General features: G+C 48.0%; 1 protein-coding gene and 1 pseudogene across 2 annotated transcripts; both read right to left on the reverse strand.

Annotated features, from left to right (window-relative positions):
- Window positions 1-9,902: 9,902 nt before the first annotated feature.
- LOC118145157 (uncharacterized) lies at window positions 9,903-13,941 on the reverse strand (annotated as a pseudogene). The gene is made up of 2 exons (XR_008474730.2): window positions 13,914-13,941; window positions 9,903-12,763 (listed from the first exon to the last, which is right to left on the reverse strand). The product of XR_008474730.2 is annotated as an uncharacterized LOC118145157 (transcript).
- LOC103795754 (uncharacterized) lies at window positions 9,903-17,394 on the reverse strand. The gene is given in 5 exon segments (XM_078333178.1): window positions 9,903-14,432; window positions 14,476-14,538; window positions 14,541-14,749; window positions 16,354-16,376; window positions 17,359-17,394. Coding segments are annotated over 5 exon segments (696 nt in total). The 3' UTR covers window positions 9,903-14,067.
- Between the last annotated feature and the right edge of the window lie 576 nt (window positions 17,395-17,970).

Genomic DNA, 17,970 nt, shown 5'->3' on the forward strand with positions numbered 1-17,970 from the left:
ATCACAAGATGGCTGCCAGACACAACCTGAGTTATGGATATCCTCATTCTGGGCCTCTTTCCCAGAAGCCCCTGGCAAAGTCCCCTTGCATTGGCCTGCATTGAGTGACTATTTATAAGCCAGTCTCTGGGGCTAGGATGATGGGGGTCACTGGTTGGCTTAAACTTCCCAGGGTCTACCCAGAGAATTGTGACTATATCAGTCCCTCTCAACAGCATGGCTGGGGAGTATGGGACCCTGTTAGGAAAGAGAAAAGAAGGAAAATGCCCGTGGGGAGGCCACCATATGCCCTATATTTTTCCTGGTCCTCCTCACCAAGTAGTGTTATTTAAAGGATTTTCATTTTGTAAAAGGCAAATTGCTCCCAAAAAGTCTATTGCTCTCAAATTTCAGTTTCAGTAGCCTGAAACCCAGTATTAGACTTATTGGTTTGGAGTAAAGCACGGGATTTCCTGCAAAACCTGTGCTTCATTCATTCAACTTACCTCATTCGTTAATTCCTCAGTAGACATTTCTTGGGTGCTGGTTATGTGTCACACACTCTGCAGGTCTTGTCTGAGAGGATAAACATATCGTAAGCCATTGGGATCAGGGGCAGTAGCACATGGGGCATCCATACTCTTTATGAAGATCAGGACACAAGTAGGAGGCCACAGGAAATAGGACAGGTACGTTTTGATCGTGAGGAGGAAGCAGGTCTAGGAGTTGGGCATAGGGTGACTCCCAGAGAGAGTGCACCTGCATGGGTCCCTCAGCAAGGACCCTGGGTGGGCTGATGGGTCTGTGAACCTCAGAAAGGGAGACTGGTATGAGGCCTGCATTTGGAGGCTTCAAGCTGTGCCTGTTTTGCCATCTTACCAGGGCAGGCTTTGTAATTGTGGTTTCCAGTCCCCCAGTTAGGAAGTCTCTGGTGGAAAGATGAGTAGAGTCTGTGGTTCTTGATTTGGGCTTTGGGAGGATTTGGGGGTAAGATGCTAGGAAATGAGAGTGAAATCTCTGAAACTTCCAGGAAGAATCTCCCCCAATCTAGCTCATCTGCTGTTTTCCTGATGCTGAAACAGCTTCTCAGGAGTTTTCCATTCTTCATGGCACAATTCTTTCTCTTGCAAGCATAAGAGAATAAGAGCTTCATAACCCAAATAGTTCACAGCATGGTATTCGCCTCTATTTAAAATAATCTCCCACAGGGTTTAATTAACAATGTACATGTCAAATTATGTCACACCCATTACTTGCTCTAATTTGGTCCGGCTGGGTCAGGCAGTCCCTGAACTCAAGGAGTTGGTAAACTCCCAGGAGAGAGTCACAGCTGCTGTGCCTACACTGCCCTTGGCCTTGGCTGTGTCAGGGCCGAACACTGTACTGGGAAAGAGCCAGGCAGTGCTGCAGGAAAGGTCAAGTTTGTGACGACAGTGACCAGTCATCAACCCCTTTGCCAGAGCTTTGCCTCTAGAGATGACTATGTGGGTTGGATCATTGCTCTGTCATTTAGCAGCTGTGTGATCTTGGGCACATTAACTTTTCTGAGCCTTATTTCCCACATCTGTAAAATAAGACTATTATAACAATTCACTTATATTGATACTCTTTTTTTTTAGATGGAGTCTCACTCTATCACCAGGCTGGAGTGTAGTGGCACCATCTCAGCTCACTGCAACCTCCACCTCCCAGGTTCAAGTGATTCTCCTGCCTCAGTCTCCTGAGTAGCTGGGATTACAGGCACCCACCACAACGCCTGGCTAATTTTTGTATTTTTAGTAGAGACGGGGTTTCACCATGTTGGCCAGGATGGTCTCGATCTTATGACCTCGTGATCCACCCACCTTGGCCTCCCAAACTGCTGGGATTACAGGCATGAGCCACCCTGCCCAGCCACATTTATACTTTTAATTATATTTATATTTATTTGACTAGGGTCATAATGAGAATTAAATGCCATAATGCATGTAAAATGTTTCGCATAATGCCTGGCGCTTAGCAGTAACTCAATACCAGCTAGTTAGTAGTAGTAGTATTTACTTGTTTAAAAAAACAGCTGGGTGTGGTGGGTCATGCCTGTAATCTCAGCACTTTGGGGGACTGAGGAGGGTGGATCACGAGGTCAAAAGATCCAGACCATCCTGGTCAACACGGTGAAACCCTGTCTCTACTAAAAATATCAAAGTTAGCTGGGTGTGGTGGCATGCCTGTAGTCTCAGCTACTCAGGAAGCAGGAAAATCGATTCAAACCTGGAGGCAAAGATTGCAGTGAGCCAAGATTGTGCCACTGCACTCCAGTCTAGCAACAGAGCGAGACTCCATCTAAGAAAAAAAAAAAATCTTGTTTGGTCCCTCAAAACTGGGATTCTTTCTGAGATCAAATTTAGGAAATACTTCACCAGCCCTTAAGAAACTGGACGAAGATAGGCAGCTTTTTTTGGAAGGGGTAGAGGGGAGCCAAAGAATCTGCAATGGTACCTAGACATCAGGATTATTAATATGTGTGCCAAGAGCAACCCTGACTTTAAGTAATAAAGGAGAGCACATATTTGTGGGCACAGAAAGATTCTTTTTCTGCCTTGGGGTTTCATAGGTCAATCAATCTGTGTGGTCAGTCTTCATGTGGTCAATCTGCAGAGCCCCAGGGGAGAAAGCAGAAGTTCTGGGCACTCTCTCCATTTTAAATAGAGGTAAACTGAGGCACAGAGAAGTCTCCACACACAGGTACAGTACTTCTCAACCCCTCTCAAAAAAACAAGGGAAATTGTAGTAATTGTGGAGCGAGAGGCAGACTCTTTTGCCCAGAGAGACTTGAGACTGAGGTCAATATTGGAGAGAATTACCTTGGTTTACTTTACATGCACAAAGACTATGCTTCTTATCCTCTCTCCACATCCAAAAATCTCTGGGGTATATCGGCAGCCTCCTTTGTGGTACTTCCAGGAGAGAGAGAGTGTGTGTTGAAGAAGAAGCCCTGGATTGTAGTCAGGAAACTTGTACTGTAATCCCAGTCCCACCAAACCAGCTGTGTGGCCTTGGAAAAGTCACTGAACCCAGTATTGTACTTGAGAAACTGAAGTGAAAGGTTTGGACTTCATCAGTGGTTCCCAAACCTGACTCCTCATGAGAATCCATGTGTGTGTGTGCGTGTGTGCAGGTGTGAGTGTGTGTGTGTGTGTGTTGGGGTGAGGGGAGCAGGAGTTTAGGAATCTGTATTTTATTTTTTGGTTTTTTGAGACAGAGTATCACTCTGTCACTCAGGCTGGAGTGCAGTGGCACAATCTTTGCTCACTGCAACCTCCCAGGTTCAAGTGATTCTCCCATCTCAGCCTCCCAAGTAGTTGGGATTATAGGTGTGAGCCACCACGCCTGGCCAGAATCTGTATTTTGGAAGTGTTGAGATGATTCTCAAGAGCAGTCACTGCTGGGGACCCTGGAGCAGATGCTTTCCAGAGTGTCTTGCTAGGCTCTAACCTTTTCTGACTCCAAAGCCTCTTTTAGCACATTCCCCACAATTCGGTCCAAAGCCGACGTCGGCCTTCACAGTCAGCGCCCAGGAGTGAATCGGTGTGCGATCCCACATGTGCGGAGCTTTCTGTGTGCTTGCACCCTGAGTCCTGACTGTTTCTTGGCTAATTTGGCTTTGAAGCCTGCATCCTGGGCTCACCTGGGGCCAGTGGCGCCTGGACCCCGACTTGCTCCAGAGGGTCTAGGGCCTTCTTGCCACTGTGCTGCAGTCTAGAATGCCAGCTGCACCCACCCTGAGTCCAAGAGCAGATTAGGAATCCTGACCAGCCTCCCCTGCACCCTTGAGGCCAGCATCCTTCACAGGAGTTCTGAATTCACAGTCATGTGTCTCCAGCTGTCTCAGAGTTATGAAAAGTCTCAGTGTTAATAAGGAGCTGTGGAACGCCAGGGCTAAAGCTGTCTTTAACTCTTTCAAAACGTTCAATCCTGACATTCTTTGGCTTACTAAATAGGGAGGAGGCTTTTGCGTTTGTGTGGAGGTGGAGGAAGGAATAAACTGTGGCTCCCAGGGCTGACTTTTGTCCAGGGAACACATGTCTAGACATTCTCTGAGTGACAGGACACTGTGGCCCCTTGCCTGCGGGACACTCCAAGTAAGTGGGGCAGGGCTGCATGGGCAGGTGTTGGGGTGCAGTGAGCAGAGGAGGGGGTGCCGTGGGCTCACCCACCTTGTGCTTTTGCCCACTGCTCTTGTGTAGGAATACAATCTAGTGTTGCCAAAACTTGAGATTCTTGGAAGAAATCAGAAATCTCAATTTTACCCGAATTCTCCCAATTTTAAAATGATGACATATTTAATTTTTACAATTCCTTAGGCCGGGTGTGGTAGCTCATGCCTGTAATCCCAACACTGGGAGGCTGATATGAGAGGATCACTTGAGACTAGGGGTTCAAGACCAGCCTGCGCAACATACCAAAACCCCCTCTATTAAAAAAACAAAAACAGAAAACATTAAAAAAAAATTCCTGAGACCAAGCAAATCGCACCTTCAGGCTATAGTCTGGCTAGGGAGCCTGGCCACAGGACTAGTCTGGCTGTACTTTAATATTCTGCCCTCAAATACGCAGAACCCCAAAGGAGGTCCTTCGTCTTATAAGCCTAATCCACCTTTAACTTGGTGACGTCCTTTGTTGCAGGGAGAAAGGATGCTACAGCTCTCTAAAGCCTTAGGAGTCTAATTTCTCTGCTGCTGTATCCATGGATCAGCAGTCCTCACCTTCCCTCTCCCTCTTTCTGTCCTTTGCTCCCAATAAGCCCTGATGAAAGAGAGCTTAGATGGGGCTAGTAGGGCCTCTCCCTGGATCTCCTCAGGTGTGTAGCCAGGCTACAAGCTCTCACACTGGCTCCTTTCTCATTCTAGAAACAAATTTAAACCCAAGTAACAGTGAGGTACCCTGTAGCATGAATGACTTTGAGCTATATATTTTAAAGGTAAATAATTTTTTGAGAGATGGTCTCGCGCTGTTGCCCAGGCTGGAATGCAGCAGTACGATCGTGGCTCACCATAGCCTCTACCTCCCAGACTCAAGGAATCCTCCCACCTTAGCCTCCTGAGCAGGTGGGACTACTGGCATGTGCCACCATATCCAGTTAATTTTTGTAGTTTTTGTGGAGATGGGGTTTTGCTATGGTTGCCCAGGCTGCTCTTGAACCCCTGGGCTCAAATGATCCACCCTCCTCAGCCTCCCAAAGTGTTGGGATTACAGGCATGAGCCACTGTGCCTTCCAGGCCAAAGGTAAATAATGTATGTTCTTTGATACTATATCAGAAACTATTTGTGACACATGTTACAGCAGATGAGTGGCAACAATGGAATTTCTATATAGGAAATTCTTGGGAATGGCATTTTGTTTGGGATCAAGGAATGGCTAAAGGACTTCATGTAAAGCGACACTGTATATTTGTTGTGTACTGAACTCTTTTTATTTAAATTGCACTTTTTTTTTGAGACAGAGTCTCACCCTACCACCCAGGCTGGAGTGCAGTGGTGCAATCTTGGCTCACTGCAACCTCTGTCTCTTGGATTCAAGCAATCCTCCTGCCTCAGCCTCCTGAGTAGCTAGGACTATAGTCCTGAACTGCCACACCTAGCTAATGTTTGTATTTTTAGTAGAGGCAGGTTTTCACTATGTTGGCCAGTCTGGTCTCGAACCCTTGAGCTCAGGTGATCCACCCACCTCAGCCTCCCAAAGTGCTGGGATTATAGGTGTGAACACCGTGCCTAGCCTAAATTGCACTTCTATTTTAAAACAAAGTTGTGGTGGTTAATTTTATGTGTCAACCTGACTGGCCATAGGGTGCCCAGGTGGCACCTTGTTTTGGGGTAGGTCTGGGAAGATGTTTCCAGATGGAATCAGTGTTCGTATGGGTGGACACAGTAAAGTCGCTTGCCTTCCCCAATGTGAGTGGGCATCACCCAATCCATTAAGGGCCTGAATAAAACAAAAGGCAGAGGAAAGAGGAATGTGGCCCTGTTTTCCAGCCTCACCATTTGACCTGGGACATCTTATGTGGTAAGCCATGGTTGCAGCACTGAACTCCAGCCCTCCACTGAGATCTCATCCATCAGCTCCCCTGGTTCCCAGGCTTTCCAACATGGGTTGTATTATATGACTAGCTTTCCTGGGTCTCCAGCTTGCAGACGGCAGACCATAGGACTTCCCGACCTCTATGACCCCATGAACCAATTCCTCATAATAAATTTCATTTTATTTACCTGCGTGTGCACACACACATGCACAATCTCCTACTAGTTCTGTTTCTCTGAAGAACCCTAATACACAAAGAAAACCTCCAGAAGTCAAGCCTTTGACACTGCCCCCTGTGATTGATCAGGACATATGCAAAGCAAGATATGTAGAGACCTGGTTTGTTCCAGATAGGGAGGAAAATGGTCAGAATGAAGTCCCAGAACAACCCAGGGAAAGTGTAGCCTCTACTGCTCAGGCAAAAATTCCATTTTGAGGGTGAGAATTTTTAGCCTAGTTCCTGAAAGTGTCCTGGACCAGGAAGATGCATTCTCACCACCACGCTGGGCCATTCTGGATAAAATCAAACCCACTTCTTGGCAAAGGTCAGTGGTAATGTCAGTAGCGTCTCAGACACCTGCCCGTGGATACCTTCTGCCAGGCAGCCAGATGGCTCATTATGACCCACATGTAGCCCTCTAGGCCCAGTGCCCTGGCTTGGTGGCTGCAGATGGCCTGGGGGATAGGGACTTGGTCTCATTGCTCAGAGTGTTCCCAGAGACCATCTTAAGATTAGCAAACTCAGGGGACACCAAGGAAGATTTCCTTAGATCTGGGTGGACCTGACTTAGAGTTTACTTCTAAGTAACTTCTAAACTCCAGAAAAGTAGAACAAAATGAAACATGCTTATTACTTGCCAGGAAGTGGTTGAATTCTTGCTGTTACCATAATGCTGCTATTTAGTATTATTTCAAGTAAGTAATCAGTGTATACTCAGAAGGTTTCAATTTAAAAATAAATAAATAATGGCCGGCCATGGTGGCTCATGCCTGTAATCCCAGCGTTGGTTGAGGTGGCCAGATCACAGGGTCAGGAGATTGAGACCATCCTGGATAACATGGTAAAACCCGTCTCTACTAAAAATACAAAAAATTAGCTGGGCATGGTGGCACGTACCTGTAATCCCAGCTACTCCAGAGGCTGAGGCAGGAGAATTGCTTGAACCCAGGAGACAGAGGTTGCAGTGAGCCGTGATTGCGCCACTGCACTCCAGCCTGGTGCCTGATGACAGAGCGAGACTCTGTCTCAAAATAAATAAATAAATAAATAAACAAACAAACAAATAAATAAAAATAAAAAATAAATTTACAAGAAAACCACTGACCCGTCACTAAATTGGTAGTTGTCATCACACTTAATCACTGCCTTGCCAGCATATCATTCCCTCTGGAAAACCTATCATCAGCAGCTGGCAGGAACTTGCACCCTTCTTACTTAAATTTATCTGTTAATAGAGGGTTTGACTACAACTTTTTTTTTCTTAACTTTGATGCAGTCACAACTTAACACTGAAAAGGAACGTGATGCTTATTGCTGCTTTCCCCCGAGGAACAAAGAAATCTGGAGGGACACACACAGGTACAGCATGGACCTGCTTTCCGAGTTATGCCTAATGGTTTTTTAAGTTGGGGTGTGTTGGATGAGGAAGGACAAGAAAGCTGCTTCTGCAGGGGAGGTAGTCCCCACTGCAGCTTCATCTGTCCCGAGACCACCTCTCCACAGCAACCCCAGGCGGGCGCGCTGGGCTCATGTCCTGGCTGCCTCACCCTGAGTCACAGAGCTCACCACAACACTTCTTCCTCCTCTACTTCGGGGCTGGCCAGCCAGGAAGTCACAACCACAGCTAAGAGGCTCCTCGCTGAGTATCTTCATTGGCCCCCAAGTGAGGCCAGAGGCAGATGGTGATGGTCTGAGGCTTGGGGCCACTTCACAGGACAATCATCTTTCTACTTTTCATTTTGGTTTTAGAACTCTGGAGTTCTATATCTCAAATCCCCTTTTCAGTCTGCAGATCTCCTGAAGGCTCATATGGTTTGCCAGGCCTTAGTCTGCCTGATACAGATGATAAGATAGTGGGTGAAATAAGAGGTTTTGTAGCACAAATTCCTGCTGACATGACATGTACACAGTATATGTGCAATTTCTCAACACATGTTTGGCCTAAACACTTGCAAATGCACCATCCCGAGCCAAGAGTGACTTTCTTTGATTTATTTTTTCTTTAAGGAATGACATGACTCCATCAACAATCATTGGAGAATGCCCACTATTTTACAGGCATCCTCAAAGTGAGAGATCCCCTGCCTTCTGGAGTTTTGCAGGTAATGGGAAAGGGTTTTTACTAAGAAGCACAAATCCAAATTACTCTTGCTTCTTATGTTGGCAACCTTACACTCACGAGTAGGCAGCAGCAGCCGGGGGCACACAGAGCCACAGGCTAAACACGACCCATGGCTTCCTGAAATCAAAGGGCTTCAAAAATTTGAAGGACACATTTTTTTTCTTTTTATTTACTTTTGAGACAGAGTCTCGCTCTGTTGCCCAGGCTGGAGTGCAGTGGAGTGATCTCGGCTCACTGCAAACTCCACCTCCCAGGTTCAAACAATTCTCCTGCCTCACCCCCCTGAATAGCTGGGATTACATACATTCATAACCACACCTGGCTACTTTTTGTATTTTTACTACAGCCAGGATTTCACCATGTTGGTCAGGCTGGTCTTGAACGCCTGATCTCATGATCCTCCGGCCCCAGCCTCCCAAAGTGCTGGGATTACAGGTGTGAGCCACTGTGCCCAGCCTTCTTTTTAAAGCAACCACATACTATTCTGGAATAGTGTACAAAAATCACATAGACCATCCTGACCCTTAGTTGCATCCCATCTTCCACTGTCAGAGGACCAGGGCACTTTTTGGCATGATGGAGAAAGGGAGGAGGCAGGGGTGGCCCAGGAGGTGGCTGCAGTGGAGGCGGAGGCATCTCTGGGATGCAAATTGCAGGACACATCCTGAGGCGGTCAGGGTCCGGGGCATTCTTGTGGGTGCTCATTTGGGCCCTAGATTAAAGGCAGAAACACCGAAATGCCTTGGGGGACGTTGTAAACTTCAGCAGCTCTGTTGTTTCAGAAATGAGGGAGAAACATTCACCAGAAGCTTCAGACTGGGAGGAGACAGAGTCTTTGAAGCAACCCAGGGGCTTCGAAGCTGTAGCAGTGCCTGCTTTGAAGTTCCGTCCACTCTCCCCAGGAAGTGGGGAGGCTCTCAAGTGCTTACGGCAGAGAAGTTTCATAGAACAGAAAAGGCCGAGGGAGGCACGCTGCGCCCTCCAGCACGACTGCCTGGCAGGAAGCTTTGCTGAGTAACTTTGGTTTGAGTTGGAAACCTTCCGTCATGTTCCTGTAGGGCAGGGTGGTGAGTGTGGGCTGCGCTGTGGCGGGTGGGTTGGATTTCCACCTTCCTTGCAGTGGACAGGGATGCAGGGTAGGGGGCATGAAGCCATGAACAAGTGGAGACCTGACCTTGAGAAGATGTAGAGGTCACCGCAGAGGGTTTCAAACTCACGAAAGCATTTCTGCTATGGGGAAGACAAGAGACGCCGGCCTATGGAACGGGCCACCAGAGATTCCACAGCAGAGCCCTGCCGGGGCCTCCAGACTTGTGGCTTTCATTATCTAGTCATAGGTTTACTGTCATCCAAGTTTAAGAAGCTTGGCTGTGACCCATGTGCAAAGAAAGGTTGCTCAGCCTTTTCTTTTTTTTTAAAGTGACTCTGAGCTGTTCAAGAGGCCGAGGCAGGATCCTCAGAGCCCACCAGCCCCGGAGAAGTGAGGACTTCCTACTTGCACTTTTCTTTTCTTTCTTAGGTACTTTTATTTTGAACACAGAGCTGCAAGCATTGGCCAGTCTGGTTAGTCTGGAAAAACTTAAGGGCCAACAGTGTATTTCTGCTCTGAGGGCAGTTTCACTAGCACAGAGCACATGGCGAGCAGAACGCAGATTACAAGGCTGGGAGGGTGCAGGTGAGGTGCTCTGGAATGATGGGCGCTGGGCTGCTCACCCAGTTTTACACAGAAGGTGGTAGGGCCCTGTCTCCCCTGCCCCTGACCACGCCCCGGGGAGAAATGGGTATGTTTGGGTGGCACCCTCCCGCATGTGGCAGGTGATTGTATTCCCAGCCCTGGAGCTCAGCGTGCACGGCTTGGGCTTCCATTTAGAGGAAGCTGATCCTTGGGCTTAAACACTCTGCTCTTTGTGTTTTGCAGAACAGGAGAGTCCTACTCCTCGTTCTGCTCTGCACAGTGAGTCCCCTGGCTTCGGCTTCCCTTCTGAGCACCTGATGGCTGTTGGTTTACTGTAACTCGCTGTCATTATATCTGCCTGGGCTTATGTTTCCAGCATCTCACCAGAGCTGCTGTGACCCATCTTCTGGGCAAAGCCTCCCACACAGAGGCTGCCAGTCCAGCAGGAGAGGAGACCCAGTCCATCCATCAGCATTTGAATAATTCCATCCACACATACTTCTCTTCCAAACACTCAGGCTATTTTCCTTTCCCCAAGCCATGCAAACTCAAGGCGCCAGCTGGACGGCCCGCTCTCAGGAACAGGACACGTCACATCACCTCGAGTGCTCCAGAAGCCTCGCCACAATGGTTTCTTTGTGAGGTCATCTTTGCAGCGGTTTCCTGAAGCTCTGGCCTCCTTCCTGGTATCTTCACACATTCTAGGTGATTCAATTCAGTAAGAACATAAGGGCCTTTTGACTGCTCACTCCCGCACTTCACACTGGGAGGATACAGAAGTCCCCAGAGAGTGCTCTGGACAACAAAATGTAGTTCATGGGTATCTAAGGTGGGTTCTATCCAAAAGGGCCCCACAAAGAAAGAATTCCAGAGCCAATTAAATTTGGGGATCTGCATACTCCATCTCCCTCTTGGTGATTCAAAACATATATTTATGACCCCGGGGGTAGTGGTGGATCACCTGAGTTTGGGAGTTCGAGACCAGCCTGACCAACGTGGAGAAACCTCATCTCTACTAAAGAATACAAAATTAGCCAGGCATGGTGGTGCATGCCTGTAATCCCAGCTACTTGGGAGGCTGAGGCAGGAGAATAACTGAACCCGGGAGGTGGAAGTTGCGGTGAGCCGAGATCATGCCATTGCACTCCAGCCTGGGCAATAAGAGCAAAACTCCATCTCAAAAAAAAAAAAAAAAAACAAAAACAAAAACCGCTAAACATATATTTTTATATATTAAAGGTTCTAAGAGGTCCTGTAAATAAATCCTGTTCCACTTTTTAACCCACCATTTCCCAAACCTAACATGATACTGGTATTAGCATACTACTTTTTTCATGTAACACCTACTTATATTTTAAGGAACTGATGTCTTTTGAGACATATTTTAGAAATGATCTAACAGTGGTTTTCAACCTAAGGAAACATCTCACTCTCTAGAGGGTGCTTGGACATAGGAGGTGGCATTTTGGGTTGTCACAAAGATGGGGAGGTGCTGCTTGCATTTCATACATACAGGTTGTGGGGGAGGGCCGCTAGATATCACGAGGCAATGCAGCCCTGAACATTTCATACATGGGGGGGGGGGCACTGTCTTGCTCTAAATGCCCGCAGCTCTCCCCACACCACTCTCCCACCCCATTGAGAAGCAGTGGTTGGACCCACGTTCAGCATTGTGTTCCCAGGCCCTCTCTGCGGGTAAAAGCCTCTTGCTGTCCTCCTGGTCTCTGCCTCCTCGCTTACTCTTGTTGGGATGCCTGCAGGCTGGAGAGAGTTAGGGCTTTTGTGGCTCTGGTCCCAGTAGGGTATGACGGAAGCAACAGCGGGCAGGGTTCCATGGTTCCACAGTTCCATCTACTCTGGAGGTGAAAAGGGGTGTGTGAAGTGGTCCCTTGAGAATAGAGAGAAAGCTGCCCACCTCTCTGAAAACTTTTCACCTCTTATGGAAAGGGGACCTGAGAGAAGCCTAAGAGAAAACTCCTGGTGCTTAGCCAACTCCTTGACAAGGAAAGTGAGAATGGAGACTGAAGCCCCTTCCACCCTTCCCGGTAACAAAGGGGAGACGCCAACACCCACGATCTGCAACTCAAAGTCAAGGGATTTCGTGTCCCTGCTTGTGTCAACAACACAAAAAACGTCCATGGCAACGGGCAAGTTTGGCCTGAATGGCAGTGTGTGGGTTTAACAAAACGCGCGGCTTACGGCTGCAGCCGCCCAGGGAAGTCCCGGCCCTGTCCTCGAGGGGCCGGTCCTGGGGGCGGGTGCAGCTCTGGGGGGCTGGCTGCGGGCAGTTTTGGGGGGAGCCGCCCTGCAGGGAGGCACCGGCGGTGGGCCTCGGAGATAGTGGCAGGGCGAGGCCCCAAGCCGGGGCGGGCACTGGGACACCCAACAGCCATATCAGCCGCCACTCCCCGTCCTCCACACAGCAGTGGCTGCGCAGCCCTAGAGCACCCACGAGCCCGTGCGCGCCGAGCCGCGCTGCAGTTCTCCGCACCGCCGGTAAAGGTGCAGCAGGCTCGGGCGACCGTCTCTGCAGCAATCCGAAGGCTCCTCTCCTAGCCCAGGAACGTCTGCGCACAAATTGCTTCCGTGTGCGGGCTTCCCGCTTCCTCTTTCTCTCTTAGGGTTAATGTGAGAAAAGGGAAGTGGCATAATTATTTATTTTGAAAATGACCTTTAGGGCAAAGACCTGCCAAGTGTGTAGTTCAATAGCTCATTTTATAGACGAGGACGCTGAGCTCCAGTGAGATCAGATTCCAGGTCGCAATGCTGGTGCGCAGCCAAGCCAGGGAGAGAACCCTGGTGCCTACGCCCTTGGGCATTTTGACTCCAGCATTCATGACTGTTTCCCCTTCTTTAATACCCACTGCAGCAAAATTTTGTTGCTGTTTCCCTCTGTTAAGAATTATTGAAACTTGGAGAAGGGGATGTGAAAAGTCCTTTCCATATTAAATTAAAGCAATGTCTAACAAGCCCATCTGAAAGGCATTTGGCTATCTAGGGGAAGGTAACTTTGACTTACTTTTTCACCATAAAAATAGACTCCAAACATTCTTAACTCTGAAATTAGTTAGGCGAGGAACCCTTGCTCATGCCTGTAATCCTGGCACTTTGGGAGGCCAAGATGGGAGGACTGCTTGAGGCCAGGAGTTTATAAGACCAGTGTGGGCAACATAGCAAGATTCCCATATCGATTAAAAAAAATAAACAAAACAAAATCACATTAGATGGTACTGTGTAGAAACTTTAAAAATATAAGTGCTGTCTGGGTTTGGTAGCTCACGCCTGTAATCCAAGCACTTTGGGAGGCTGAGGTGGGCTTGAGCTCAAGAGTTTCAGACCAGCCTGGGCAACACGGCAGCAAAACCCCTTCTCTACAAAATATACAAAAATTAGCTGGGCTTGGTGGCATGCGCCTGTAGTCCCAGCTACTCTGGAGGCTGAGGTGGGAGCATGGCTTGAGCCTAGGAGGTGGAGGTTGCAGTAAACCAAGATCACGCTACTGCACTCCAGCCTGGGGAACAGAGCCAGACACTGTCTCAAAAAACGAGAAGAAGAAGTAAATGTTTTTCCATTCTGCAGAGAGACAAATGATTCCTATTTCGTCAGAAAATTTACGCCAAAGGTTAAAGTTTTGCTGCCCTGTAGCACATTAACCAGTTTTGTATCTCACTTTGTGATCTTACGTCAGCATTCCTTTTTGTTCTGAGTACACAAACTCTGTTCTCATAACCTCTTTGAACCAGAGTTGCCACCTTGCAAAGTCCCTTATTAATGAGTTATCTACCTCACGGATACATACTCACCATCTCTTATCAAGTCTTCATATTCCTCTCCCTGTAGAGTCCCACAAATACACTACCATCTTGCAATGCACACCAAGCATCCATCGTTGATTCTGTGTCCCAAGTGGCTCCTCTGGAGTACTTGCATGGCATCAGAGGGACATACAGCTTTTAATCGTCAAAAATGATCAAATTCAACACATTATTCAAATAATCTCTGCCCCTGCCCCCTCACATTTTGATCATGCTGTATCTGTGACCTAGGGCTGGGGATTGGCCCTCAAGATGCCTACAGTGTTCTCGGCCCCTGCTAAGAGCCTCTGCCCACACACAGGGTCTTGCCCCTAACCCTAGAGCTCTGGGCACAGGGCTGGATGAACTGTGGCACACACCTGATCCGGGCAGCAGCCGACTTCCTGGTTGGTCAGCCAGTGAAGGAAGGCTCAGGCCAACCAGGCCAGTGAGATTCTCTGTCTTAGCAAATTGCTTAGAGTGGAACTTGGTAATAAAGGAGAGATAAAGCAGGCACTTGAGGCCCCAAAGCAGCAGACCCTTAAATAAGCAGCAGGAGGAAGATCCCGGCAGAGACAGAACACCTGAGTTTTACACGGGCGCATGAAGCTTGGGGGCACAGAACACCTGAGTTTTCCACACGGCGTACAGAGCTTGGAGGAACTCCTGCTGAGAAGCAAGAAGACAGAATGTCTGTTGTGGAACTGTGTTTGATCTTGAAAGACCTCTCAGTTCCTGAGTGGTGTCTTGGGTTCTGTCAGGCTCCACACAGGTTCTGCTGCTCCTCTTCCTCCCACAGGCTGAACTGTGTGGCTTTTCCAGCGTTGCCATCACACCTGTCCTTTGCTCTGTGGCCCTTAGTTTTTTATCCACATGTGGCTGTAAAACAAACTCCACAGTCCTGGAGGAAACTCAGTGGGTCCCTTCTTCTTCCAATCCAAAGACCTCGACTCACTCTCTCATGTTTTCTAACAACTTAATAAGTTAAATAATAATAAAAGAATTGTTACCTTTGTTCAGCCAACTCTCTCCAGGCTCATCAATGATTTTCTAGGAAAAAATAAGTTTCCTTACATAGACCTGCCCTTCCTCTGTCTCTCTCCATTCACATTTGAGCATTCATTCATTCTCTCCTCAAGCACATCATGGATTCTAAAATGAAGAAGGCAATATTCGTGCTTTGGAGAAGCTCACAATTTTGCATGTGCCATGTTACAAGAGTGGGGTTGGTGCGGAGTGAAATGCGAGGCCGTGTCCCAAGATGGGGGCACCAGAACTGGGAGTGACAAGGTGGGGAAATGGGGAGGAGCTTTTCCTCCTGGCTTTCCCACAAACACTGACTTTCATGCCTCTGGCCTGGAACCACATGTAACCAAAGCCGTATGTTCAACTTGCATTAATTAAACGGTGGCCTCCACAGCATTTCTGGGGCTGTTTCTGTTGTTTTTGCATTATGGTGTCTTCAGTATTTGTTACTGTGTGTCGTTTGTGATGTTTAACCCTGTGGCTCAGATTCTATTTGTCTGTAAAGCTTAAATGTGGAGAGACTTCTAGTCTTGATTAAAAAAAAAAAAAAGAATTATTTTTGGTTTATTTCATGAGAACATTTCTTCTTTAGGTTGAACCTCCAAGGGTCTTCCTTCTTGATTTTCTGAGAGATGACTGTAATCCTAAAACTGATTTTAGGAAATAGTATAAGGAAAGGCTATGCTATAAACTCAAAGTCCCAATCCCCAGTTCTCAGCCCCAAACTGAAGAAAGATTACATTTCCAATCTAGTTTCTAATCCCAAATATCCAGGCACCCAAGATGGCAGAAGGGAAAAGGCGGTGCCTTAAACTAGGAAGGGACATCTCCAGCTTGGCCCAGTTCTTACTCTTCCCAAGGGCCACCCTCAAGCCCCACCCTGAGCAGGTAGGTGAGGCAGGCAGGCAGCCCACGAGCACGTGTGGGAGAGAACTCCAGGCTGCAAGAGCTGGGCAGACACAGTGGTGCTGCAGCCCTGGCCCTGTTTTTCTTTCCCACAAAGACCAATACCAGTGCTGGTGACATCAGGACAGTTTTGATCATTTTTATTTTAGGGTGAAGGCGGTGTCACGGTGATTAAGAGGCCTGTGAGCTTGTACAGGTCCCCAGAACTGCAGGCCACCCAGGCTTCCTCCTCTACAATAAGGACAAGGAGAAAGGCTGCTTCCTAAGGTGATGGTGAGTTATGATGAGGAGTACAGAGAGCCCACCCTGCTCTCAGTGCTAACTATGGGTATGATTTCCTTCTGGGAGAAGACAGAGATTGACCTTCTGATCCTCCCAGCTGTAAATTTGGGCTGGGGCAACTTTTAGACACAAACAGGGCAGTCCTGGCTGTGGAACCTCAACGTTTTCCTTGGGGTGGAGCATCTAGGTATTTCCCTAAGGTTTCTGATGCCTGGGCAGGGTGGGGTGGGGTGTGGCTCATGCTGACAGCTGTTCCCCACCCAGCTTTGTGCCCTGGGAAGGGAGACCTACCTGCATATCCCGCTGCACTGGATCTGCAGGGACACCTCAGGCACAGACCCTCATTTGCTGCCTAACCCAGCCCTCGTGTCCAGAGAGATTTTGCCATGATTTCAAAGAAGAAATGATTATTCAGAAGGCATTCTTCTCTGTATTTCTAAAGCCCCCACTACAACGTACAGCAAGTGACCACACCTTTAGCATCTTCCTTGCCTAACCCAGACCCTTACAGCATTCAGCTGGAAAAGACCCTTACAGCACTCAGCTGGGTGCCGTGATTATGCCTGTAATCCCAGCACTTAGGGAGGCCAAGGCCAGGGGATCGCTTGAGCCCAGGAGTTTGAGACCAGCCTGGGCAACGTGGCAAAACCCCATCTCTAAAAAAAAAAAACAACAAAAATTAGCCAGGCGTGGGGATGCACTTGTGGTCCCAGCTATGGGGGAGCCTGCTGAGGTGGGAGGATTGCCTGAACCCAGGGATGTCGAGGCTGCAGTGGGCTATGACTGCACCACTACACTCTACCTTGGGCAACAGAGTGAGACCCTGTCTCAAATGAAAACAAAATTTCAAAAAAAAAAAAAGAATTCCTACCCTTAGAGGCTCCATCCTCCCCTCCCTCTTCTGGCTTCTCTTCCTGTGTCTCTCTTGTGTGAGTCTCTCTAATAAAGAACACTGAAATTATAAGCCAATTTTGCCTCCTGGGCAGGATTTATGAAATCCAGGTGACCCTGGTTGTACCATGGGGAAAAAAAACCTTTATTTTGTCTACTCAGCATTGTCCTGGTTTTTATTTGCATATTCTGCCTCCTCCTCCAAAACTCACTATACTGTTCTGGTGAGGCTGACCCCACCTAGATTCAGAACTGACCCAGGTCTGGCCAATTAACAAGGCCTTCAGGAACTGGTATGTGGCCCAAGTCAGTCAAATAAATCAGTCCCAGGACTCTTTGTTTATAGATGTACGTAATATTTGTAACTGTTGGGAAAGTGTCTAGCTTTCCACAGGGACTGCTAACCTGTTCCAGTGTGACCCTAAGGATGCCGGTAGCCATCCTGCCACTCTCGGGGGTAGGGAGAGCCACAGAGGCAAAGCAACTCTGAGAGCTGAGTCCTGATGATGGGTCGAAGCACCCGAATCCAGCAGTGTGTGAAGCCCCTGAACTTCCAGTTATATGTGCTGGTGAATTATCCCTTTTGCTGAAGTCCTTTTGAATTGGAGTTTATATCACTTGCAATTTAAAGAGAACCGACCACCAGCTGGCTCAAGTCTGAAGTATAAACTGGTTTCTAGCAATCAAAAGCAATGTGTGGTCAGTGTAGTGGCTCCAGCCTCTAATCCCAGCAGTTTGAGAGGCTGAGGTGGGAAGATTGCTTGAGGCTAGGAGTTTGAGACCAGCCTGGGCAACATAGCTGGACCACCATCTCTAAAAATACATAATTAAAAATAATTTTTCTCTTTTTTGAGATGGGGTTTCACTCTTGTTGCCCAGGCTGGGGTGCAATGGCACATTCTCGGCTCACTGCAACCTCCACCTCTTGGGTTCAAGTGATTCTCCTACCTCAGCCTCCTGAGTAGCTGAGATTACAGGCACTTGCCACCACCTCTGGCTAATTTTTTATATTTTTAA

This window comes from Callithrix jacchus, chromosome 8 (genome assembly GCF_049354715.1).
Source record: "Callithrix jacchus isolate 240 chromosome 8, calJac240_pri, whole genome shotgun sequence".
NCBI classification, from domain to species: domain Eukaryota; kingdom Metazoa; phylum Chordata; class Mammalia; order Primates; family Cebidae; genus Callithrix; species Callithrix jacchus.